The 27,806-nt window shown below is 31.3% G+C and overlaps 3 protein-coding genes across 3 annotated transcripts; all 3 read left to right on the plus strand.

Annotated features, from left to right (window-relative positions):
* Positions 1-339: 339 nt before the first annotated feature.
* On the plus strand, positions 340-1,293 carry LOC149476506 (U-megalopygitoxin(8)-Mc8-like). The gene has a single exon (XM_089711652.1). It carries the CDS (start codon positions 379-381, stop codon positions 1,291-1,293), a length of 915 nt encoding a protein of 304 aa, XP_089567778.1. The 5' UTR covers positions 340-378.
* A 2,608-nt stretch (positions 1,294-3,901) lies between these two features.
* Positions 3,902-15,969, plus strand: LOC149476507 (lysophosphatidylserine lipase ABHD12-like). The gene is made up of 10 exons (XM_089711624.1): positions 3,902-4,333; positions 5,010-5,128; positions 5,445-5,558; positions 10,415-10,555; positions 10,971-11,063; positions 11,523-11,660; positions 12,945-13,105; positions 13,775-13,942; positions 14,364-14,491; positions 14,843-15,969. Exons 1-10 carry the CDS (start codon positions 4,293-4,295, stop codon positions 14,865-14,867), a joined length of 1,128 nt encoding a protein of 375 aa, XP_089567750.1. The 5' UTR covers positions 3,902-4,292; the 3' UTR covers positions 14,868-15,969.
* A 593-nt stretch (positions 15,970-16,562) lies between these two features.
* LOC149476508 (lysophosphatidylserine lipase ABHD12-like) lies at positions 16,563-24,640 on the plus strand. The gene is made up of 10 exons (XM_089711653.1): positions 16,563-16,573; positions 17,160-17,281; positions 17,947-18,060; positions 18,537-18,665; positions 19,041-19,133; positions 19,460-19,594; positions 22,441-22,589; positions 23,555-23,722; positions 24,084-24,199; positions 24,577-24,640. Exons 1-10 carry the CDS (start codon positions 16,563-16,565, stop codon positions 24,638-24,640), a joined length of 1,101 nt encoding a protein of 366 aa, XP_089567779.1.
* The last annotated feature ends 3,166 nt before the right edge of the window (positions 24,641-27,806 follow it).

The following is a 27,806-nucleotide window of genomic DNA, read 5'->3' on the forward strand; positions in this document are numbered from 1 at the left end:
ACCATCTAAAGTGATCGTGTCTCACTTATATGTAGGTGTAACAACTTAAAAAGAAAAATTAAATTTCCTGAAAATTTTTACTCAAGGTCTCCGCCTGATTTTAGCTCTCCAGCATTTTTAGTTATTTTAAATGTATCTTTTGTACTACAAAACGCAAATCGACGGTGTAAACATCGAAAAAAGTACATTAAAACTCATTAAAATTATTAACTAAACGTAACTAAGAAGATTTTAGATTAGTCTGTTTTTTGTATCACCTACAACATAGGTTGAGGTCACACGATAAAACATAGGAAGTCACTATGTTTACTAATAATTATATTACACGTTTTAATTGAATTAATTAGAGTCAGTCTACTCAAAGAATTATGATTGAAAATGTTAAAAATACTGCCAATTTTATTGTTAACTAACAATATTATTGTAAAGTGTGATAGTGGTATACAAATCACAATAAACGTAGCGCCAAATAAGGACAGAACTAACGTCACTTACTCCGGTGTTGACAAAAAATTAATAAGTGATAAAGACATTCCTATCTTCAATATAACAAAGGAAAATTTGAAACGTGGCTTTCGCGTTGAATTTGGTCAAACTCCTGACGATGTGTTTCTCAAAGATCCAACTGAATACCATAATTTGTTCCATAAATATAATTGGACACAAGTCAGTAGAGATATAAGAGTGAAGAATGTTGAAATATACGATACAATAATCAAAGACGTTGAACTGAAAACTCACAATCATATAAATAACACAACGGACACTATAAAATCTAAAATTTCACTATTTGAAACAGTTGAAAATACCATAGTGACAAAATGGTCGGAAGCAGGATATCCTGGTGAATTTTCATATAATGTGAATGCTAATTTTGATGGTATACGGTTTAAAATAAAACATTCGTGGAGGAAGAATGAAATGAAATTCGTTTCTGTTAATTTTGGTGCGTCTAAACAAGGCTTTATTTACATGCGTCCAAATCAAATAACAAGTACAGTTTTAACTGCTAAAAGAATAATAATGATCGTAAAAATCGACTTCATTACAAGTTTGTCTGGGGCTGTAGTGGCTAATTATGGGCATTTGATTGCAACATATCATTTTTGGGCACCAACTATCCAAAATATTATGAAAGCAGTCAACATTAAGAATGAAATTATCACATCTGAAGTTATGGAAATCAAATGTTATACGGATCCTGTGGTGAATGTTTTTGATAAAACAACAAAAAAGAAATTGCACATGGTCTCTCCATTTCAAACATTAAAAAGCAAATTAAATATGCCATAATAATTATTTATTTCATTGCGCGATATAGATATGAACTGTTAGCTAAAATATAAAATTGAAATTTTAAATATTGGACTTCAAATATCGCTAATTTTCAAATTATTTTAACTATTTTTTCATTTTTAACAACGGTTGTTTTTGCATATATGTAGTTAGGTACCTACTCTTTTTTCAGTTCATTCAACAACGTAACCTAGTATGTAATGGTGACATAAAATAATATGTTATTTCGTTTTGTTGTAATCTATAATGTAAATTGTACCTAATCGTAATTGAAAAAAGTTAAGCAAACTGCACATTTGCTTAACTATTGCACGCCTCATAAGCGAAGCGTTGAGGTGGGTACTACTGTCACTTCGCGCAAAACATCTGATTTTTCAAACTTAAAATGTCTTTATGTATCATACATTGCACTTGTAAGATAATACATACACACACATATTAAGAAAAAACACTATTTTTAACGTTCATGATATTTTTGATGTCATTTTTGTTATTTAAACTAGTTAAAAAACAGTTTAAAAAAGTTCTGTCTTGGACGTCCGTGTGTCTGTATGTGCGGATCCTTTTTCTTGTTAACACGATAGCGACCGTCGAGTCTTTTTTTTTCTCTTACGCTTGAGTATGCTCAGGAATAGAACCCTTTCATTTTTCAGGGTCTGATTCGATGTAGTTTAATTGTTATTAAATAAACAAAAATTATAATTAATAAATATTTATTAAAAAAAAAATATAAGGCGTGCACTTTTGGATTTTCCAAATTATTTTCAATTACGATTACATATTTATAATAATAATAACCGATAAAAGTATGTAATTTTAAGATTTAATTTTAAGTACTGATAAACCATTATAAACATAATAAACAATTTCTTAAAGAATAAATTGACGTCGTTACAATTTTTGTCATTAATCCTTTTTTTTATACCAGCGACCGTTACTCTAAAAATGTATCTGACATCTTGAATCGAATGCATTGATTACTTGTGAATAAAAATCATCATAAAGTAATAAATGCGTTGTGTTTTTTTTATTATGTAGATACAATATGTCTTATTTTGCTCCATAAATAATTTATGAAAGAAAGTACTGGGACAGGGATTTGCCTGATGAATTTTAAAATTGACATGTGTTTCAAGTTCGATTGACAATAATTAATGTTTCAAGTACGTATCGATTAATTCACTATAATCGATGTTTTTAAGCAGGTTTCCTCTCTTCGAAGATAAAATTGAAAGACGTCAAATGTTGCCAAAAAATTGGCTCGACAGTCGACAGTAATTAAAGATCAATGGGTGGGAAAAATACAATTTCTATTCATATTCAATCACATTATTCAATCAATAGATTTCCGCCCGCGGCTTCGCCCGCGTTTTCAAAGAAAACCCGCATATAGAAATTTTCCTGACGTATAGAAATTTTCCGGACTTAAGGAAATTTTCCTGTCTTCAATTAAAGTGAAACTTTTATTACATCGTCTCAAACTTTTTGGTCTGTGTAGCGCATGTCGCGTGTATCGCGGCTGCCGAGTAGGTATACCGTATACCTACTCGGCAGCCGACCGTCACGCGACATGCGCTACACAAAGCAGTGTTCGGAACCGTTCGAACAGTTTCACTTTTACCGTGGTTTCATAAAACCACACAACATTTTTTTCCTTTCTTATGGTAATTTTCCTGGCGTAGGTATATAAATTTTCCTGGCTTATAAACATTTTCCTGACTTTTACAAATTTTCCTTATCTACCTATATAAATTTTCCTGCCGTATTTTCCTGACATAGAAATTTTCCTAACGTATAGAAATTTACCTTGTTTATAGAAATTTTCCTGACTTATAAACATTTTCCTGACTTATACAAATTTTCCTTATCTATATAAATTTTCCTGACTTATCGTAATTTTTCTGTCAATCGAAATTTCCCTAACTATTGTTAAAATCATTTTACTAATCTTCCTAAAATTGGAAATTTTTACGACTGATTAAAGTAAACCACCCACATATTCCCACCCACATCCCGTACACTATGCTCTCTATCCACAGGCCGCGCGTTCGCAGAATGGCTCAGTATCTGGCATCTGCATAGCTAGCGAACATATAAACTCGCCCGGTCGTTGGGCGCTTTCACCAGGGCCCTGGAATAATGGAATTATTATTAATTTCATGAACAATATCATCATCATCATTTTTATTGAAAACAATATTCATATATTTTTCTTTGCCCGCGGATTCCCCTGATGTTAAATTCGCATTAGTATGAGTCGTTTCACCGCTGTCAAAAGTTACCCATGGCCATGTCACATTAATACGAATAAACACTTTCGCATTTATAATATTATAAGAGGTCCGCCCCGGCTTCGCCCGTGGTACATATTTCGCAATAAAAGGTAGCCTATGTCCTTTCTCGGGTATCAAAATATCTCCATACCAAATTTCATGACAATTGGTTCAGTAGTTTAGGCGTGACTGAGTAACAGACAGACAGACAGAGTTACTTTCGCATTTATAATATTAAGTATGGATTCAGTGTATTTCTGTGGAGTGTTTAGTACGGTCTACACTTCACTTATAATTATCTAGCCTTATCTGTAGTTGACGTCATCAATTGACAATGACACATTCAAAATGACGTTTAAACTTCAAAGTTCAAATTGCCTTCAGCGAAAAGTGAGGATAGTGGTGGAATAACGGGTTTATTAAATTTACAGCATTTAAATTAATTATCAAGGTTTTTTTATTTTTTTCCGGAATACGTATACAGATTATTGAAAGTGCTCAGTCGTTCAAGAATTTTTGAGACGTAACCAATAGAAAATCCGTGTGGAAAAATGTTAGTTTGAGCGCACCGCTCATTTTATTACTTTTGTAATAAATTAAAAACTATTCGTTTTTAATTTACAGTTTGACTAACGTGTAGTATTAGTTTTAAAAATAGAAATTATTTGGATTCTCATCATAGTTTTGTGTGTGATTATTTGCAATTTGTGTAACTAAAGCATCATGCAAGGATTACTATTGTGTGTGCCTTTATACACTACTGCGTAAGTAATTTTTCTATTAAAACATTTCTTTATTAACTAGAATTTATTCTGATAATGTAGCTCGTTATCCGTAACACTTAGTGCTTTCATAAAAATTTAACCATATTTTTAGTACTTATTAAGGAAAACTAAATGTCCAATGATACATTTTTATAAACATACTAAAGGTCCGCCCCGGCTTCGCCCGTGGTACATATTTACGTTTTCTCTACATAAGAACCAGCCTGGTACTTCAAGGAATATAATAAAAAAAGAATTATCGAAATCGGTCCACCTGTACACGCGTGATGCCGTGACCAAGGAAAACGGGTTTCATTTACATATATATAGACTAATTATACCCAGCAAAATTAAAAACTTGTACACCAATTTTAAAGAACATCAGCAGATTTAAAATCTATATTAACTATTCTTATATACATTTTTTGTTTGCTTTAACAAACTTTTTATTTTATCTAAGATCCGAATATAGGTCGACCTGCACCGGCGTGATAATAGAATGAGACCAATTTTATAATAAATGTAGTCTATTAAAAAATCTATTAAAGATGGGTTGACTGAAAAAATCCTGGACCGGACATTTTAATTAATTTTTAAAAAATATTTTTATTTTTTTAATTATGCAGTGTTGAGACAATAAACAATTTTGTTATAAAACAGCGCTTTTTTGTTACAGGGTGTTCATATTTGGTGCCTCAATAACAGCCGGGCTATTTGTATTCCATGTAGCCGTCGTGCCTTTGATATTCAAGTACTCTAAGACATTCCAGCGTAGTTTGATATTCGCGAATTTCGGTATGTATTATTTATTTATTATGCAATATTTATTATTAACTTTTTTTAATGACATTTTTTTTCTTGTATTTGTTCAGTGTTTTTTTGACATTTTGCTCCTAAATCTCGATGCCTATATGATTCATATGTACAAAAATTAGAACAAGAAAAATGATAAAGAATAATTTTCTATAATAACCCATTGATTTTTCACTATTGTCTCATTTATGAATAATATAAAAATATACTTTATTAATAATATAAACTTTATTTTGTTCCAAATAAAGTCTTTGTAAGTCCCTTCACATGCAAATTCAATAGAAATGTTATTTTTCAGTCCAATGGCCATTCCACATAGACCATGAAGACCCAGCTTCAAGTGGCATAGAAGGTGGTCGAAATATTACAATTGAATACCAGTCAAAGGTCGATAAGTGTCCAATTAAATTGGGTAAGTGTAGTGTGAGTTATTGAATTATATTGCTTTTTATTGTACACCATTACAATAATAAAAAGAGTGTGTGTGCCGAGCACGTGTCAGAAGTGAAACATGTTTGGCAAGATTCAAAGGTACCAAAACCGTCGCCTTACTCCATGACGTGACGGTATTGCCATGCATCCTTGATATTTTACTTTCAACGCGCCTAAAGAAGTTAAAATTTAAAAATTAAAAACATATTTTATTATAGAGACATGCACAAATAGCGGCCTTATAGCTACTAAGCCATATCTTCCAGGCAACCTAAATTAATATCAATGAATATGTGGTGTTGTATATTTTAATAATTTATTAATTTCGATTATAATTCTTCAAAAGCCCTTGAAAAAGTTGAATAAATAAATGTTAAAGTTTGATTTTAAATGTTATGATGACTTTTAAATAAGTTCGTTTCTTTCACACTTAGGTTAAATAACTTATAAGTGAAAGAGACAGATAATATAAAGGCTTTTTATAAGTACGAGGCAAGGACCTTTGTAGTTATGTGCAGTTATAAAACAGTGATTATTTCTTAATAAGAGAGATAATACATTAATATCTATACTTAATATGCTGAAGAGTTTGTTTGTTTGAACGTGCTAATCTCAGGACCTACTGGTCCGATTTGAAAAATTCTTTCGATGTTAGATAGCCCATTTATTGAGGAAGGCTAAAGGCTATATATGTATATCATCATGCTAAGGAGCGGAGCAATGCGGGTGAAACCGCGGAGCACAGCTAGTATCAAATAGTAGTAATTAAGTTATGTGTGTTTCACAACGAAGAACAATAGGCTAATTATAAAGATTAAAATTGATGTAAACTAATTGGTGTAACATTGTATAAATATACGGATAAAAAAAAGCTACTGAAAATTGCAGATTTCCGTGTTATAAGTAATCTTAATGTTATTCTATCTCTGTACCTAAATTCATCTTGATCAGTTGAGCCGTTCCGTCTATCAAATTTTTGTATATTATTTGATAGGCTAGAAATAGATTTTATTTATAACAATTGCTAATTAAAATAATTGTCCGTCTGTAACTCGAAATTTATTCCAAACTTTGACCAAATTTCTATCGATGAATATTTATAACGTGTTGTTATTTTTTTGCGTCATTGATTACGACGTGGTTTGAAAAGCAATTATATTACGGTGCATTTACACCAAACGAGCGAATGCTCATTCTAAGCGTTGCACATTCTTTCGTTGTTCTTAGTACGTACGAAAAGATTCTATGCAATGTTCTAATACTGAACAACACTGAATACGAGTTTTCGTTTACACTGAAAAATCACGAACAATTCTCGGTATAATATAAAATAGCCTCTTTATAATACATATAAAGTACTACGACCTTTCCATGTTAACCCTTAACACGGCAAGCCCTGAAATAATGTACCCAAATATGACCTGAATTGGTTTTAGTGATAGTTATTGATTAAAAAATACTATAGTAGAGAAAAAAATAAAACAAATTTTCCGTAAGTAGGTTTTTCAGGATGTCCGTTAAAACGGCCTTTGCCAAGAACCCCGTCTTCATTGCTGTCTCAAAAAACGGACAACGCTGTCATACAGCTTACAAAATAACAACGAAAAAAAATATAAAAATAACTGCGTTAAAAACAACCGACTTCATAAACAGAAAAGTAAAAAATAAAAAAGATTTGATATTATTAATTACTACATATTATTTAGATGTGCTATTTATTAAATAGGTTTGAAGTCGGTGCCAAACACTAGTATTAAGCCCGTGCATTCTGTTTATGAAGTCGGTTGTTTTTAACGCAGTTATTTTTATTTAATACTTTTTAGTGTATTTATCAACACGAATCAAACGAGCCCAATCTCGATATAATTGAGTCAATATATTACTGAGTTCCTATGGCCACCTTCCGGTTCCATCATCAAATCAGCTCTATGTCATGATAATGTTTCATCGCTATCCAATTTACATAAGTATACAAAATTTCAGCTCAATCGGTTACCGGGAAGTGAATCAAAGTTACTTGCAACATTTCAATGAAGTCATCGAGTACAGACAAAAATGCTCATAAAATAAAAACTACTGGGTTTATCCGAATAAAATTTTTATGGAACCAATTCGACACCATCCCGCATCGAACAAAAAAAGAATCACGTAAATCGGTTAAGAAACCTAGGAGTAATCGGTGTACATACATCCAAAAAAAAAAATTATACCGGCCGAATTGATAACCTCCTCGTTTTTTTGGAAGTCGGTTAAAAATTCACTTAATACAACACAATTGAAAACAATTTCAAGTAGCATTTTATTGTTTTATTGTATCACAGTATTTTCACTATCTATTATAACAAGAAATTCTTCAATTTTAACTAAATACCTAACAAATGATAATTGAGCCCTCTCGAGCTCAATCACACTATTTAGTTGTGTGGAATGTTAAATAACATTTATTATTACGTGTCAAGCAACCTTTGGTTTCATTTAATACAAATAATAATGGTTTTTCTAAATGTGAAGTGATATTTGGCCGATGATTAGGACATTTAGACGAAATGCATTTGGAGGTCGAGGAACTCCCGGTTCTATTGTAGACCCAACAGATTTAACTTATCTTAGATTATATTCGTCATTTTGAACTTAATTAAAAATAATTCTACGTATAATTAAAGACTCTAAAGCAAGAAAATCCCATAAAAGTGATATTTTATTAAAGTACGAATCATGGCAACGTCCGTTTCTTGGGACATGCCAAATGGGTTCTTAGTTACCTGTATTTACGGCACTGTCCCAAAAAACGGACCAGCTATATTTCGAATATTTTGTCATAGAATTATTTGAATATTTCATAATATTTAGAGCAAAAACAACAGTTTACCTCACCTAAAAGTTAAATCAATAGAAATCAAACATGGAAACTATTTCATTAAAGCTATTATTGACCAGAAACACAAACCATCACTAATTCCGGGAATCCCTAAATTCAACAGTCACCTAGCGGCTAGCACACGAATGAAATGTTCTCTTTATTTGGCATGTAGGAGAAGAATAAAGGATTGCTATCGTACTTTCTCCAACGTAGTCGATTTTCTAGATTTTTTGGAACGTTCAAGATTTACACGGTAATAAGTACATGTACTAAAAAAGTGACAGAAAAGCTTTAAGGGTTAACTAAATAAGAATTGTAGAACATATTATATGTCCAAAAATAATTTACATACCTAAATCCGTACATTTTTTTTTAAAACATCAGCTATCTAATATTAATTAGGACCGCCTCCTCGGTACAGTGGTTGACGCGTGAGCGTAACACCGAGGGGTCCTGGGTTCGATTCCCGGTGGAGACGAAGAAAAAAAAATGTCTTAGTCTGGTAGGACACAGAAGGCTGATCACCTACTTGTCCCTAAAGAAAATCGATCAGTGAAACAGATGTATAATGCATCTGCCCCTTACCCCACTAGGGGACATGGGACTTCACTTTTTTATCTAATATTTAGATTTGTAGCATTCAAAGTCATGCTTTATAAATTAAAAAGTTTTAAAGAATATAATTAGCTATCTGCCTAAAAAAAGCCCCTCATATACAGAAAAGCCAGCCTAAAATTACAGTCCCAGAAATAATAAAAATACAAGTATTTTTGGTCATAATAAAGACATATAGAGCTAAAGGTTACAAACATACAGTTTAATTTATGTATGCATGAAGATTCGTGCGAAGGTCTATGTTAATTATGTGTTTAAAAAAAACTAGTTTACTTAGGAGGTACTTATCGGGTTAGTAGGCCTACTACCTACTACTACAAGGTCTACTACCTTGCTATGTTTAATACAGAATTAGATAAAACTATAAACTATATCTTAATCTTAATACTATTATAAAGGCGAAAGTTTGTAAGGATGTATGGATGTATGGATGTTTGTTACTCTTTCACGTAAAAACTACTGAACCGATTACAAAGAAATTTAGCACACATATAGAGGGTAACTTGGATTAACACATAGGATAGGTTTTATCCCGGAAATCCCACGGGAACGGGAACTATGCGGGTTTTCCTTTGAAAACGCGGGCGAAGCCGCGGGCGGAAATCTAGTATATCATACTTTTATTTTCTTGGTGGGATTCAAAATACATGCTATTTATTTGATAATCTCTCACTTATATTTTAAATACTTAATCTATGTATACTAATATTATAAAGCTAAAGAGTTTATTTCTTTGAACGCGCTAATCTCGGGAACTACTGGTCCAATTTGAAAAATTATTTCGGTGTTAAATAGCCCATTTATCGAGAAAGACCAACAGGAGTGGAGCACAAAGGTTTTGGTGTGGAGCGCAAAGTGGAAAACAACAGGAGCGGCCAAATTTTGACTGGCAACCCAGTCGATATATATTCTCCTAATTAAAAATATACATAAAATTTCGGTTTTAGCAAAAAAACTATGAACGCACTAATCCTGCGGTGGGATCTTATACTATGTTAGATAGTCTATTTATCGAGGAAGGCTATTATAGGCTATGTATCATCACGCTAAGACTAACAGGAGCGGAGCAACGCGGGTAAAACCGCAGAGCAAGCTGGATTTTTTGAAGTAAAACTTCTTCATCGGGGTTGGAAAAAAATTTAGTGTAACATTTTTTCGTTACGCGTGACATTTTTCCGTTACGCGCCATCTTTTTCTTATCCCTACCATGTGTGATTCGACGTATTTCTGTAAAGTCCGCATACAGTAAATTATTTTTTGAAAAATAAGGTCATAAAGAAGTTTCACTTCTTACGTGTGTACACTAGTACACGCACACATTTTTTTTTTACTAATTCATGATTTGAAATTCCCCTTTCCAGGCATCTGGCACATTCTTCCAAAAAGCTGTTACGAGAAACTAAAAGGGAATTTCGAAGATAACTCCGACAAAGAGGTGCTGAGTAAACGCTTAGACGACGAGCTTCGTAATTCGAAACGACCTATCATACTCTATTGCCATGGTAATTAAATATAAGTAATTGAGTTTTTTAAACTAGAAAAAACTGAATCTTTTTTTAACTAGTACACAACCTGTATAAGCTGATGTATACCTAATTCAATTTTTGTATAATTTGTTAAATTTTGCTTATAGGAAAATAATTAATTAAAACATTCCATATAGGTATTAAGATTTTTATAATTAATTATTATTAGAACAAATACAATATATGGATATGGAATAGCTCGAAAAATTATTAAACAAAAAATATTGCCATATATTTTTAATATCAATATGGTTAATATGTACTTGTTAAAAATTACTTTTAATTGAAAAAAATAAATAAAATTAATTACGTTCCATTTAAAGCTTTTAAAAAGGTACATGCTGTGTGTGTATAGAAAAAAAATTTTTTTACATATTTATTGTATTTTCAGGCAATTCCAACTCCCGCGCAGCGTCCCACAGAATCGAATTATACAAATTTTTCCAAAAAATGGACTTTCATACAATCGCATTCGATTATCGAGGTAAGATATATTTTTATCTACACGCGAGTTTTTCGTGATTTTTCGTACAATATGAATTATTAATTAATTTGGTTTTTTGTTGATATCACAAAAAAGATAATTACATAATATAAATAATGTATACTTATAAAGGTAATTAATTAGTTTATATGGTAATTTTATTTATTATGTATGCTGTACATTGTTTGACCTCGGAAAGTTATTTATATGACCTTCTTGATTTTGTGACCTTATAAGAAAATCTATAAGGTTTATGTTAAACTAGCTTACCGCCCGCGGCTTCGCCCGCTTTGTCTAAAACTTAATAAATTATATTCTAAAACCTTCCTCTTGAATCACTCTATCTATAAAAAACCGCATCAAAATCCGTTGAGTAGTTTTAAAGATTTAAGCACACATAAGGGACATACGGACAGAGAAAGCGACTTTGTTGTATACTTTGTATTGATTATTTTTCAGGTTACGGTGATTCCACAAACATAAATCCCAGTGAAAATGGCGTCGTAGAGGATTCTCTTATTGTGTACGATTGGTTGAACAATACAATAGAAAACGGTCAAGACAGACCCGCTGTTTTTGTATGGGGACACTCTTTGGGTAATTTTTATATTTTATTTCTTTATTTTTTTGTTAAACTCGGATTATAAGTGAATTTTTTGGCGCGTTGAGAGTAAAATTTCAGCTCGCGTCATGGTAATATCGTCACGTCATGGAGTAACGCGACGATGTTGGTATCTTTGAATCTTGCAAAAGAAGTTTCACTTCTGACACGTGCGCTCGGCACACACGCTCTTTTTCATGTTTATTTGTTTTTATTATCTTTACATTAATAAGTAGATAGAATCTTTAAATAATATCTAATCGGTTATCCTAATAAATTACTACTATTATAATATTTGTAAAGTTGCTAAGAGATTTTGTGATACCATATCATATAATCTATACTTAATATTATAATGTTGAAGAGTTTGTTTGTTTGTTCGAACGCGCTAATCAGCGGAAGGCTATAATCATCACGCTAAGACCAACAGGAGCGGAGCAATGCGGGTAAAACCGCGGGGCACAGCTAGTATTAGATTAGATATTAGCCTTTTATCTGTAAATAATAAATATACTCTCTGATTTATCTACTTCTGTCTATACTTAATTACCTATCTATACTAATATTATAAAGAGGAAAAGTTTGAAATTATGTATGCATGTATGGTTTTCACGCATAAACCTCTCAACCGATTTTGATGAAATTTGGCACAGACAATCTTTAAACCCTGAGAAAGAACACAGGCTACCTTTTATTGCGAAATATGTACCACGGGCAAAGCCAGGGCGGACCGCTAGTCTGTTAATATTTTCTTTAGATAAATGGTAAATTATCTTGAGTATAAAGCAAACGAATCTCTTGACTCTTACGGTGCATTTACATCAAACGAGCGAATGCTCATTCTAACCCCGCTATGTCAAAATCTTTTTGTGTAAACAGGCTTAGAGCATTCTTTCGTTGTTCATAGTGCGTTCGAAAAGATTCTATGCAATGTTCTAATACTGAACAACACTGAATACAAGTTTTCGTTTACACTAACAATGCTCTTGCTATAGCTCTAGCTCTATGTTCGTTTGATAGCTCTATGTTCGTTTGATAGCTCTATGTTCGTTTGATAGCTCTATGTTCGTTTGATAGCTCTATGTTCGTTTGATAGCTCTATGTTCGTTTGATAGCTCTATGTTCGTTTGATAGCTCTATGTTCGTTTGATAATAGCTCTATGTTCGTTTGATAGCTCTATGTTCGTTTGATAGCACTATGTTCGTTTGATAGCTCTATGTTCGTTTGATGTAAATGCACCGTCACAAGTACAAAAAATAATAAAAAATCTCATTTTCAGGTACAGGAATCTCCTCCCATCTCCTAGGAAACCTAGGAGAGCTATCTAGGAATGTCCTAGATCGTCCTAATCCGTTACCCCAAGCGCAAGGATTGATTTTGGAAGCGCCTTTCAATAATTTGGCAGACGAAGTCGCGAACCACCCACTAGCTCCGGTGTTTGTTAGAAACTCGTTCTAATGTGTATTTATTAGATTATAATTAGTTTTAATTGAAAAAAATATAACCCGCCTTTAAATCTTCAGAAATAAAAACGTCAGAAATAAATTTCTGGTTTCAAATAATTATCAAAATCTGTTCACCCAGTCGAAAGTTCTGAGTCAAAAAATACCGTTGAATTAATAACCTTTTTGAAGGCGGTTGAAAATCGTAAAATATTAAGTATTTATTATATTACGTAGTTAGTACATAGTTACGTAGTTAGTGATAAATAATGTAGCTTTAAAATGGTAAAATCTATAAAATTTATTTGTTCTTGTAGATTTTTGCACAGTATTTTAATTTAATTATATTTAGTGTTTATTCCATAATTTTTTGTCCATTTCACATTTTAGTACTTAATAGTTATATATAACACTGGCTTTCCGCCCGCGGCTTCGCCCGCGTTTTCTAAAAAAACCCGCAGAGTTCCCTTTCCCGTGGGATTTCCGGGATAAAACCTAACCTAGATAGTTACCCTCTATATGTGTGCTTAATTTCATTGTAATCGGTTCAGTAGTTTTTGCGAGAAACACACACACACACATCCTCACAAACTTTCGCATTTATATTATTAGTAGGACCATTTTTTTACGATTTTTCGTACATCTACATAATTTTTTCATTTTTCAGCTAGTAAATTGGCTGCCATACTTCGAAGCGACATTCGTGTCACCGTTCGTGAATAACAAGAGACATTCGTTCAAATCGGACGAACATTTGTCGAAGGCCAAAGATTTACCCGTTTTGATATTACACGCGAAAGATGATGTCGTTGTGCCCTTCTGTGTGGGGGTAAAGGTAAGAAAAAATACAAAAAATGTTTTTTTTTTGTAAGGTTAATACTTAATAAACAACCTATATGAAAAAAAAAGTTTTTAAGTTTGATATTTTTTGCCGTTCTGGCTAAAGAAGGAAGCTTAGAGGATTTTTGCCCTTAAATTAAGAAAAATATAAGAGTATGAAAAAAATACATATTTTTCGTACTAGAAATTGCATAGTTATGTATGCCGCAAAATCTGGAGTTGCATAAAAAAGGCGATTTTTGTTGTATTAAAATTAATATTATTATAGTCAATCTTACACATAGTTCAATTCAGACGATACAGTTACGTAGGTTACAATAAAATTCAACGAAACACATAATAGTATAGGTATAAGTTCCAAAAAATTGTCCTTTATTTTTCATATTTTTTCTTAATAAATATTTTATTTACTGCAGCTATACAGATCCATAGTGGAATCACGAAACAACGACGACTCCAAAGTATCTCTACACGCGTACGACAAAGATGAGGGTCTCGGACACAAATATATATGTCATGCCAAAGATTTAGCTCAAGTTATTGGGTGAGTTCTAATATTACTACATAGTATAAAACAACTTTCTCTGTCTCTATGTCCTTTTTATGCTTAAATCTTTAAAACTACGCAACGGATTTTGATGCGTTTTTTTTAATAGATAGAAACACTAGAGCATAAGGTTAATAAATACATAAAACATGACAAATGATAAATAAAACCATTCGTACCACTGATTTTCAGTTTTTTACCGTAGTTGCCTGGTAGAGATCACTTCTTACTCTCATGGATTAAATGAATACCACACATCCAGCCTTCGCGTGTATAATTATTATTTTTTATTTTATTTTTCACGTTCATAATGTTATTTGTAATAATAATGTGTTTATTTTTTTTCAGTGAATTCGTCACAAAACACCGTTAAATGCAGTCTTCACAACTACTCGGTCGCGGGTTCGATTCCAGCTATGTTGGATGATTAAATTTGCTTTGCGCTTTTCGTGTCCTAATTGGCAAATTTTCGTACGATTTTATAAAAATACTCATAGGTTATGTGTGATTGTCGTTTTATTGTGATTATATTAAAGTTAGCCAGTTTCACAACTTCCTGATAAAGTAACTGATAGCCTAATTTTTTTTTAATTCTTTGACACTTAATTCCATACATTAAGATCGTAATTAACAGATAAGCTAAATGTAACATATCCGAAAGTTAGGAAATTGGCTATCATATTTTAGTTTTTGACTATTGCGTATTCAAAAAATTGTAATTTTTTATTGTGTATGTATAAACGTTTTTATATCAGTAGTGAAATTGTTGTTACAATAAATTGGACACATTTCACTTAGATGAGATTAATAAACAAGATAGTTGTTAAATATAGATAATATAGTTTGTTTGGCTGTGGGTTTTTTGTCACAATATTTATAAGTTATACGAGGTAAGGTTTTCTATGTATGAGACTTTTATAATATAATTATGTAAAATTTTATCTAAATACATGCAACCATTTATGTGTGATTGAGTTACGATTGTAATAACTTGTACGAATATCTTAGCATTACTAAATTTCGTTCAATTGCCTAACATCACAATGGCCTATTATAACACTGATTGTTTACTAGTAATATTTTATTTTATAATTAACGATTATAAAAATTATGACATTATATTTATTTAAACATTTTCTTGTGTTCTCGACTATTATAAATTCATTGAAAGTTAAGCGGATTTCAAACTGATTTATCCCTTTTATAGTGTTAAATTATTTTATAAATTGCATTGAATTAGGTGAAGGTAGTTTTAAAAGCGGTTTTTTTTATATTCACCACCAATGTAGTGTTTAGATGAAATAATGAATAAATCCTGTTTTAAATCCGTTTAAGACTATTTTTATCCATATGAATTATTAAATTAATCGCACGAATATTTGTGAATTAGGACACTACATTTGGTACCAACGTACCTGCTTTTTTACGTCCATTATTTATTTTATTTTAATAAGAAATAAATAGATTTTTTAATAAACTTGTTGTTTTATTTTACCCCAGCTGTCAAACAGAGCACAGATCAAATGCCTAAAATCTGTTATTTTAAGGTTCGTTAGATATTGGTTCGTTAATATACAAAATATTACATTATATTTTATAATGTTCTAATATGTGTAAACAACTACATATCTGTCGACTTTGTTAAAGAAAGTCCACCATTTATAACTTAAGAACGGCTGAACGAATTATGATGAGTGTAGGTTTACTTTATGAATAATATCTTTTTTTAAATTGAAAAAGCTTACAAAAAATACTATTTGGGCCAGCTAGTTGTATATCAAAGAAACTTTGCATCTTCGGGATATTATTATTATTTATTTATGTGCTAGAAAACCACAGAAAACATTTAAATGGATGTGAGAAATAACTTTTTGAGGACTGACATTGCGACTGAAAAATACACATGTTTATTATCTGTCGTATTTTATTTATCACTATTTCATAAAAAAAATTACGCCAAATTCACTTCAATGTCCAATTAAAATGATATAAACAAAAACATAAAATTAAACCAAATAAAAAAGAGAAAACATGTAAATTATTTAAAGTGAAACTACAAGAAAACACCATGGTTTTCGGGTAAGTACCATAAAATAAACTTAGTTATGTACAAGTTATTATTTGACTGAAGTCGCTATTTTACCCGTTGGTTTTACCCAAGTTTTACCACTAAACTATATTGAAGCGACACCTCGCTCTGAATCGCGTAAGCGAAATGTTTTCGCTACAGAGCATATATTATATATGTACAACTTTCCGACATCATCCATCGGGGCCTTCACGGCCGGCCAGTCGTGTAGACTGGTCGAGGATCCTCCCTTTTTCGATGGAGGAATTCCACCTTCCTTCCTCCACAATATAACTCTTCGTCTGCGAATTTAATCGTAATTTTGTGATTTGTCGTACGTACCTATATTATATATTATATTAGATGCGTATGTTTAGATCATAGACTAATAATAATATACTACGTATAACGTATACAAGTTTAGATCCAATATTGATGCATATTGTTACCTATATGTTTGATGTTTGTCATTATAACCGAAAAAAATAAGTGAAACAGAAGATATCGCGAAGTAATAAAAGTGAAGACATTAACCAAAAACATACTCTATTTAAAGTGTATATCACAGACATACATTATGTAATTATGTATGTTCAGGGCACTCCTCTTGACCGGCGCGTCCCTCACCGCAAGCGTGTTGGTGATGCAAGTAGCTGTATTACCGCTCATGTTTAGATACAGCAAGACTGTACAACGGAAGATGGTGTTTTCTAATTGCAGTAAGTATGGGTTTGAGGATAAATTTTGTAGTAAAGTGACACCAAATGAACAATTAACAATACTTATGTCTCATTGTATATGTATCAAAAACCTTCTTTCTTAACATATCTACGATTTCACAAATACAAATACCTACTTAATTAGGTAGATGCTTAACTTATAGTTCTGAAATATTCAACTAACTTTCAGCCCGCTCCTCACACAATACAATCTTAATGTAACGCCATTCGGAGTGATTCAATGCGCATCATAATGGATTTGCCTATTGAAATGAGATGTTTTGTTGCAGTAAAACCTAGCCTTTGTAATCCTCTAACCTCCTATAATCTATATCATAAAATCAATACGTTATTTCGTAAAATCGACAAACAAACAAAATATGCACTTTGTCACTACTTTTTTGCGCCTGTAAATATAAAATAGCAATTACTATGTAGAGTTTATTTACGCTCACTTAATAATGTCCCTATTTCTTACCACCTTAGGCTACAACTTACTTTCAAAACCACAGATATATTTCTTTGTTCAAAACAATATGAACTTTTCTGTAAGGATTATTAGTTTATAAAAATACTTGCTTAAAAATGTTTACTATGAAGATTTTTCTTCATTTGAATCAAATATTGAAGATTTGTTGAGTAATATCATCACTTAATATTCACAGTAAATTACCCCAAAAACTTGGACTTCGACAATCCAGCAAGTTGCAACATAATGGGCGGTAGAAACTTTAGCATCGAATTTGAATCAAAAGTCGATAATTGTCCGATTAAAATAGGTAAGATCAGTGCAGATTTTATAATATCATGCATCTATCAAGTATCATGTATGTATATTAATTTTTAAAATATATTATTTAATTTTTAAAATACATAATAATATGTACAAGAACTACCTATGCGTTTTTATCTACAGCTACGGTCAAACAATTTTTATATGCGTAGTTATAACTTATAACTTTTATAAATCTTGATAGGATAGAGATAAAAGATAAAAAATAAAAATTATTATCGACAAGTTTCATTGGAAACTCGCAAAAAATAGCTTATAGTTTTGTAACAATATACAATTGTTCTAAAATTACTTATGATTTTATCCATAGCTAGGTAGCAGTACCTATATCAATTAATATTATTGTTTTTGAATTGCTATCGAAAGTATGTGCAGTCTTTTAGATTGTGTATTATATTCCATTATGAGTATGCTTGTACAGTCTTACTCTTAAAACTTCATAGACACACATATCTCTCACAGGAATTTGGCACCTAGTACCATGTACAGTGTTACGGGAATTGCTCAGCACAACCAGCGAGTCGACTCTCTGTGACCGACTCCATCGCGAATTGCAAAACACAAGAAATACTATCGTACTTTATTGTCATGGTAAGGTTTCAAATATAAAAATAATATTTGGAAAATGAATTTGGTATAGATTTATTAGAATGGCAGGGCCGGATTTAGTATGGTAACAAATCAATTATTATTAATCATTTGTGTGTTAAAATTCTACTAGATAAAATGATAGATATAATTAATGAAAAAAAAATTGACCCCTGTACAGTGATTAAGATCTATGCCTTTTAACCTGAAGAATATGGGTTCGATTCCCAACAATAATCGGTGCAGCTTGGAATATATTGTGTCTCCAAAATACGCAGTTCTCTCTGTAGTCTATGTTAATTTTGTTGCCACATCGATCACAAACAATATTTCTTAGATATTATAATATAAGAAGTGACTTCAAATAATTTAAAACAGGAAATTCAAACCACAGAGGGTCACCGCATCGCCTACAAATGTATAAAGTGTTCCAAGATCTGAACTATCACGTCATCACGTTCGATTATCGAGGTGAGTGTATGAGAAAAATCATTCGATGAAATCCTAGTTCAGACATTATTTTAATAATTTGAAAGAAAAACGGTCATAAATTATGACTAGGTCCATAATATCTTATTTACGCTGCATATACTCTACAATTAGGTAATGTTTATTGGCTTATTTGGAATAGTAAAGTATAGGTTAAACATAATTTTGCTTAAATTAATGATAAATAAAAATAAAGAGTGTCTGAAATACCTACATATCCATCTGCAGAGAAAATAAAAATATAAGATCTTATTATTCAATAAAATAAGGCATGATCTGTGCGTTTAACTAGTTACTATATTTTTAAGGTTACGGTGATTCAACTCACATCCGACCAACAGAAAGAGGTGTCGTGGAAGATGCTCTGAAAGTCTACGCGTGGCTCATGGACGTCGTGGATAAAGAGAAACGACCCATGGTTGTTCTGTGGGGACACTCGCTGGGTAGATCTTTTAACGCACTTATGTTGTTACAGTTGCTATATATTATGTTGCTACAGTTGCTATATATTATAGTTTAAACAATTTTAAACAATTTATTTATTGTTCAGCATGGCGGTGTGGTCACAATCATTTGGAACTTCCCTTTTAAGTCATATAGACCTGTAGTAGGGAAGTTCCCTCTTCCTTACTGAAATATAGCTACATGCTAACAATACAACACAAAATTATTTAATTTATATGGTACTAAGTAATAATAAATAGATAAATATATTATATAAGTAATAAGTAAATAAATACAATAAATAAAATCAGAATATTTTATATTAAGATATACAATATACATACATATATATAAATAAAATAGAATAATTTATATAAACAAAATCATGTTAATTTTATTATTATTATTATTTTTTTACAATAGCAAATCTTCCGCATCGTCATAAGTGATAGTTTTGAGCCATTTATGCACTGTTTTTTTACAGTCTGCAAAGGACATTGTATATATATTTAGAGTTCTATTCATTTTGTTATATAATTTAATTGATTGCGAATAAAATTGTCTGGAGGCAAAAAGTGTTTTATTATTTATTTGTGGTAGAACGGAGAATGGTATTCTTTTTTTTAGAATGTTTGGGTCGACTTTTATGTTTTTATGAGTTTTAAGTATACATTGCTGAATATATAGTTTTCTTACCGTAAGGACATTTGCTTCTTTATATAGGGTATCGGTTCTATATCTCTTTTTCTTAAATAGCGCAATTTTAATAATAGATCTTTGTGCCCGTTCTATACTAATGAATTTTGATTTAAAAGTGCCACCCCAAATCGTAATGCAGTAAAGTAAAAGAGATTCGACTAACGTTCTATATATGTACATAATTAGTTCCTTATCTGCAATATCACGTAATTTTATAAAGACCCCAATTAGTTTTCTGGCGCGTACAGTGACAAGATTTATTTGCGGTTGCCAACTTAAATTTTTGTCCAAGATGATACCTAAGTATTTGATTGTATTTACTCGTTTAAGAGGGGGGCAATTTGATGAGCAAGATTTATAATCGGTGCAGTGGTGAAGAGTTAATGTTAAATTAGGATCTGGTTGCATATTGTCTCTTATTGAAAATGTAATGTAATGTGTTTTTGACGTGTTAAGTGTGAGCAGATTCATATTTAACCAGTTCGATATCTTAAATAACGCAGAATTTGCTAGATTAAATACTTCGATCCAGTTAGAGCCGTGGATGAAAATAGCGGTATCGTCGGCATATGAAAAAATTTTTCCGTTTTTAATTTTAATATTTGTTAAGTCATTAATATATGCTAAAAATAATGTGGGTCCAAGGACGCTTCCTTGGGGTACGCCGAAGTTGGAACAATTTTCATCATCACTTATGATGTCATTGTTCAGCTTTACCCTTTGAGTTCTGTTATAGAGGTAATCCGTTATTAATGAATGAAAAGTACCCCTAACGCCCATTTTATTTAACTTTTCTAGAAGAGTGGAGACAGAGACGGTATCGAAAGCTTTTTTTAAATCCAAGAATATGCATAAAACTTTACGCTTTGCATCTAATTGTTCTGTTATATTATTTGTAAGGCTGGAGATAGCGTCTTCAGTACTGATTCCTCTTCGAAAGCCAAATTGTGAATTAGAGAGAAGGTTGTATTTGTTTATAAAACTTGATAATCGTGAATTTATTAATTTTTCCATTATTTTTGATAGTGCTGTCAGGACCGAGATCGGCCTGTAATTGTTAATGTCGTCTCTGTCTCCACTTTTATATATGGGAACAATAATAGAGCGCTTCAGTTCAAACGGGAAGATTCCGTGGTGGAAGCACAATACAGCAAGATGAGTAATGCTAGGTAAAAGGTAGCTTTTAGCTAGTTTAAGGAAATGTGTAGGAATGTTATCCCAACCGGCCGCAGAATCAGACTTAAGATTATTTATGATAGTTTCTATCTCATTTATATTCGGTACAATAATACCTATCGAGTTTATTTGGGAGGGAAGTGAAGCAATGTAGGTATTCTTTTTCTAAAATTGGTTCACTTTTTATTTTTTGAGCCAAGTCTATTCCTATGTTGTTAAAATGTTTATTAATGTAATTTGCAGATTGTAATGGAGTGCTTTTTATATTTAAAAGTTCAGTATTAATTGATTTTTGTTTATTTATATTAGTTAGATTTTTTATGCATTTCCACAAGGTCTTGTTATCATCTTTAGATTTATTGAGTAACGTTCTTTCATATTGTTTTTTTAATTTTTTAATTAAGTTATTGCAAAAATTGCGATATCGTCGATATGTAATTTGCAAAATATTATTATTCTGGTCAAGCCGAGCTTTTTTTTGTAGTTTATTTCTGTTATTAATACATTTTAAAACACCTGGAGTAATCCAGGGCTTTAGAATTCGTTTGTTGGATGAAATTTTGTAGGTTTTTGTAAATTTATTTAGACATAATATTGTTGCTATATATTATACGTTATAGATTAAATGACATACTTACATACTTATTTATCAGTATAAAAAATAGTCTAACTTACTCCTTATAACATCAGCTATCTGTCAGTGAATTTCTCTTCAAAATCGGGCCAGCCGTTTCAGAGAATAACCGGTACAGACAGACAAAAATTGATTTTTTTTTTATTAAAAAACGGTTATTTCAATACAAACAGGCTTTCCAATTTTATTTATATCTATGTATAGATAGTATTGATGAAAAATTGTTATAATTGAAGGAAATCTCACTGATTTAACATATTATTTCGTATTGTGTTTCATTGTAGGTATGTATTTAACTTCATAATAATTATTATTTTAAACGTAATTATAACTAAGGTACAGCAATAGCATCCAATTTGGTGGCCAACATCGAAGAGCTCTGCCGCAGTAACGACCACAAGTGTCTGCCGGCTCCAGATGCGCTGGTCCTTGAGGCGCCTTTCAATAATCTACTGGAAGAGATTGAGAAACATCCGTTTTCAAAGGTAAGTAATTTATATTTTATTTTAAGCAGTTGGTAATAATTGTGTTACGTTATCTAGAGGTAAGTAATAGGTTTTCACATCTACACTAATATTATAAAGAGGAAAACTTAGTTTGTTTGTTTGTTTGATTGTAATGAATAGGCTCATAAACTACTGGACCGATTTTAAAAATTCTTTTACCATTCGAAAGCTACATTATCCACGAGTAATATAGGCTATATTACGCTAAGACCAATAGGAGCGGAGCCACGCGGGTGAAACCGCGCGGCACAGCTAGTATTTAATATTTTCTGTATGTTTATTATCATCTGATTAATTAAAATATATGTGGATAATGATGAAAATCAAGTAGGTGCGAGAACATTTAGAGACTCATGTGAAAATTATCTAGGTACTACGTGACCAAGCCAACTAGACCCTTTTCAACTGTGACGTCACCCGCCCATGTCTCGGGTACAGATAGCAAAAAAAAAATATTAATAATATCACTGTTCGCTCTCCGCTATGAATAGTCTTATTTTTCCGCATTTCGAGGGCTGTCTATGAATAACAACACAGTAAAAACTTAAACAAATAACAACGAAAAACTTAACAGTCAACAACAAGCTTTAACGATTAATAATAAAAAGTACAGAAATAACTAGCGATGCGAAACGTACGAATGCGTCGATGCTGCGAACCGTACTAAGGCGAACGCGGTACCTGAGGCGGTAAGCGGGCGGGGAGGCCGCATTCCACCCGAGCGTCTAGTTGGCTTGGTCGAATAATAACTACTAATTACATAAAAACATTACACAACTTGACCAGAAGTGCATCTTACTTTTGTTCAATTAATGAAGAAGGAAAGCTTTACCTGAATAAAAAAAACGGATCAGTTTAAACCAGGATCTACATCAATAACATACAATTATGAATTATTGCATTTTTACTGATACTTTTATTTTTTATTATTTTCTAAACTTTAGCTAGTATCCTGGCTGCCATACTACAAGCGTTCCTTCATAAAGCCCTTCAGCAGTTCCGATGAATTCTCGTTCACGACTGATGAGTACTTGGCGAAGGTCCCTGGTCTTCCGGTCCTGATGCTGCACTCGAAGGGCGATAGGATCGTGCCGTATGAGCTTGCGGTTAAGGTAATTAACAAACGAATATACTTACGAATATTAATTTATACTAATATGATTTTTTTTTCTATCTTTCTGCTGTTCTTTTCCCTTGACTAAGCGGATAAAGCCGCGGAACGTTGGGCATAAAACGAATTTACTACTGATTTGTGTCAAGTTTATGTTCCCTTTAATGTTATATAGTCGTGTAGCGACTAGAGCAAAAAGTTTTTTAACTCTGTATTCTATACATAACTGTAGTCTATAATATACAAACTACAATATTATTTATTACTATTTTGTATCTATAGGTAATCTACCCGACATACAATTGACGACATAATTCATGATATTATATTGACATGGAGGTTATTATTGTATTATTATTTAGCTGCATGATTGTGTTGCGCGTTCTCGTGCGAACGGTGGGGCCCCGGTGCAGTTTCACGTGTTTGATAGAGGCCACAATGATTTGTGTGAGGCCCCAGACTTGCCAGTCGTTGTTAGGTTAGTATTGAATACTTACGTACCACCAGATAAACTACAAATGTCGTGGTCTGTTTAGCTTTTTATGTGTGAGTTAAAACGACAAAATAATGTATGAAAATAGAAGAAAAACCATAAGCCAGTTTATAAAATTTATGAATTAATATAGGGTCAATTTAAAAATTGTCTGTGATAAGTATTATAAATTATTATCGTACTGTTTTACTTTATTGTTAACAGTTGCTTGCATTCATTCATTTCTCAATTGACAATTAGACAATGTAAAGTTGGGTTGTATTTTTTTCTGATAATTCAAAGAAATGAAAGGCATAGCGATTTAAATAACCTATCACCTACTACATACATTTTATTTTAATAAGAACAATCTTTTCTTTCAGGGATTTTCTACAGGTAGTGAAGGAGAGAGAATGTGTAAAAAAACGTGGAAACTGGAATAAATAAAATTTAACTTTTACATGTTGTTTTTTATTTTGATCCTATACTCAATGCAACTGTGAAATAACCTTTATATGTATAACAGATATTTTATATCCATAAATACACTTTCAGTGAATTCTATAAACATGTCCAATAGTATGGTCATACTTACGATAAATCAATTTAAAAAACTTGTTATAAATTATAATAACATTTAAATACGGCCCTGGATGAGCCCCAATTAAATAGCAAATAAAAACGATACAATGAATACCTGCACACCTTAATTTTATTACACGTCCATCAAAACTACGAAATTTACATATTCTATAAACCAATTTATTTAAAAATCTAGATTATTACGTAATCCGCTAACGTCGTACACAAAATATTAACATTTTATCAAGAAAAAAAGCGGGTTTTATTTAATTTTAACAAATTGCCGTAATTTATATATTTTTTAAGGTTCGCAATAAATCTTTTTGATTAAGCCTGCGGAGCGCACGGTAGCTGAAAGGATGTTTAATTTATTATCTATAGCCTTGAGCTGGGGTTGACAACCTTTTTACTTTCTATTATATTGTAATACATAATAAATGTTTATTTTTGTATGAACATATTAAGGATTTGGTTCAATAAGTAATAATATATTTTCTGAGAAGGAGTCTTTATTTGTAACAATCCATTTAAGTAGAATTGAATCTAATAATAGCCCGGATATTAATATAGGGAAATGTTTTATTGCGGAAAATTGTTTAATAATTCATTCAAACTTAATTGTATTTACACAATATGAATACATTAGAAATTGAATGTAAAATTGGTGACTTATTTATAACTCGGTTGTTAGTGTTATGTCAATTATACAGACAACTTATAATATGGATTAGGTTGTTCCTACGTAATACTCGCTGCTTTTTGTATTGGAAAGTATAATTTTCTATGAAAAATAATGCAAAAGTATATTAAAAATTTGCTTTACTACTTACCCTGTACCACTGCATTCTGTCACGGTATGGTTGAGAAAAAAAGGAATATTTGAAGTTGTTTTTCTATATCGTATCAAACTTTGACCCCAATAGACGTAAATGTTTTTAAGTTTCTGAAGAGAGCACATATAAATTAACAATTTTCTACACGTTCTTATACATAGCTAGGTTTATGTCTTTTATAGCTTGTAATGTAAATATTAAATAACTATCTATTATATATTTACCTTTACAACCAAAGGTTGAACACACAGGTTCATTAAGGTAGTGAGTCGTAATATTATTTATTCCTCTCGCACAATGGAACGGAAGCTCTTTGTTCGACGCCGGGCGATTTAACATGTTAAGAATTGTGAATGGGTTTGTTTGCATAGCGTGGATACCGCTGGACCCATTTTGATGCTGTTTTTGCTAGGCCATTAATATAGGGTAACGAAGAAACGATGTCGAAAATTGTTTCTAATTTAAATTTATTTAATTTAAATTACCTTTAATATACGTAGTAGTAGAACCTATAGGTATAGTAATATCACAGGTAATTTCCAGTAAATAGGCCTGATTTCTTCATCATTATAAATAGTGTTCACCTATTAGGTAACTGTATTAGGCGAAAGACGCGTGTTCGTATCCGGCCTCGTGCTCGAATTTCTCTATTCTTTAAAATTTTCTCATTCAAAAAGCATTTGAATGCCATCAGCTAAAAACCTTTCAAATACCTACTGATTGGTGTTTTATTTATTTTGAATATCAGATAGCTCTGTTAACACAAATCCGATTAGCCGATGTTGAACTACATATAGCCGAAATATTTAGCGGTGGTTTTTTAAATGTTTATTTTCACATAAATTATAATTACTGTTACAACAAAATTATACCTACTTAGTTACCTACTTTATATTTTGCAAACAAATACAATTCAGTCTCGAACAATAATTAACAAAACACTTTCACAAAATCAATAAACTATTAAAAACAACGTTAATTTTATTTCAATTATTATAAAAGCATCACATAATAGATCTAAAGATATTAAAACGAATATACTCTCATTGAGGACATCATGTCGTGATTTAGCCAAAATAGAATTTTACGCCAACAATTCTTTTTCCCGCGCAAAAATGTTACCAACATCTATACTCTATGGTATAGAGGTGAAATTCGAATTTAAATTACATTCGGATATTATCTGTGCTCCCCTAATAGTGAAGCGTGAAATACTCTAGAGGTTTCGCAATCTCGCCACATGTTGAGGTAACTTTATATTAGCAAATATTCATTACTGGCAACCCTGCGGTGCAAATTGGCGGGAATTTGAAATAGGTTATAAATATTTTATACAGATAATAAATGTTGAGGTCAGGATAGTGTAATGAATTGTTAAGTTTTGTTGAGATGGTGTATTAATAAATAATGATCATATTTCAGATATCTAAGGCAAGTTATAGGTTACATTACATTAGCAAGAATTTTTATGGAATAGGGAAAATTTTTATACCTACTTATCTACAAGAGTTTTTATGATAGGTAGGTATCTCTAGTTTGCATTTTTAGGGACACATTGATAACTTTCAAACATTATAATTTTATTAATGCTAGACTTTTATGCATAAAGATAGAATCTCGATGTAAGTTTATATTTTATATTAAATTTTTATTTAGGTACCTGTAGTTATTCAGATATTGATGAAACTTGAATTGAATACACTTGCATTTATTAATATTAGGGTCCTTTTTTAAAGTCGATTAAAAAAATCTAAAATACCTTTAACTTTAAGTACAAGTACATACCTGCCATTTAAAAAATCCGTTGTTCATTGTAACGTTCGTAAAAAAAATCCCAAATAATTATAATCCCACGGTCGTTGCCATTACAGAAATTAAATGTTTTGCTCGAAGCGTCATTTAATTAAATGGACGGATTTGTAACTTGGTTTAATTGTTGAATTTTGCGGAAATTAATGTATTATTTTATTTTTTAACAGTGTTATTCGGCACACAGCGCTATGTAGGATTAAATAATTAATTGATATTAATAAAAGCATACTGGATAAGCTATAATAATTACTGTAGTATAATTATATGTAGGTAGGCATTTAAAATTTAATTAATTAAATTAATTTAACCAAAATTTTGTAACTATGGATAATTACTAAGATTATTTTTTATCAATTCCCAATACCTACTGGCTGGTTATTTGCAAA

The sequence above is a fragment of the Colias philodice genome, chromosome 27, assembly GCF_061535455.1.
Source record: "Colias philodice isolate Cphi_HAF_F1 chromosome 27, ilColPhil1 Martin Lab GWU primary, whole genome shotgun sequence".
Taxonomy (NCBI): Eukaryota; Metazoa; Arthropoda; class Insecta; order Lepidoptera; family Pieridae; genus Colias; species Colias philodice.

Bases quoted from the DNA above. Each gene is read 5' to 3' on its own strand.
- LOC149476506 (XM_089711652.1), top strand. From the start codon at position 379: ATGTTAAAAATACTGCCAATTTTATTGTTAACTAACAATATTATTGTA.
- LOC149476507 (XM_089711624.1), top strand. From the start codon at position 4,293: ATGCAAGGATTACTATTGTGTGTGCCTTTATACACTACTGC. The intron at 10,556-10,970 runs GTAATTAAATAT...TTGTATTTTCAG, and splicing joins TATCATACTCTATTGCCATG to GCAATTCCAACTCCCGCGCA. The intron at 11,064-11,522 runs GTAAGATATATT...ATTATTTTTCAG, and splicing joins AATCGCATTCGATTATCGAG to GTTACGGTGATTCCACAAAC.
- LOC149476508 (XM_089711653.1), top strand. The intron at 17,282-17,946 runs GTAAGTATGGGT...TAATATTCACAG, and splicing joins GATGGTGTTTTCTAATTGCA to TAAATTACCCCAAAAACTTG. The intron at 24,200-24,576 runs GTTAGTATTGAA...CTTTTCTTTCAG, and splicing joins GACTTGCCAGTCGTTGTTAG to GGATTTTCTACAGGTAGTGA.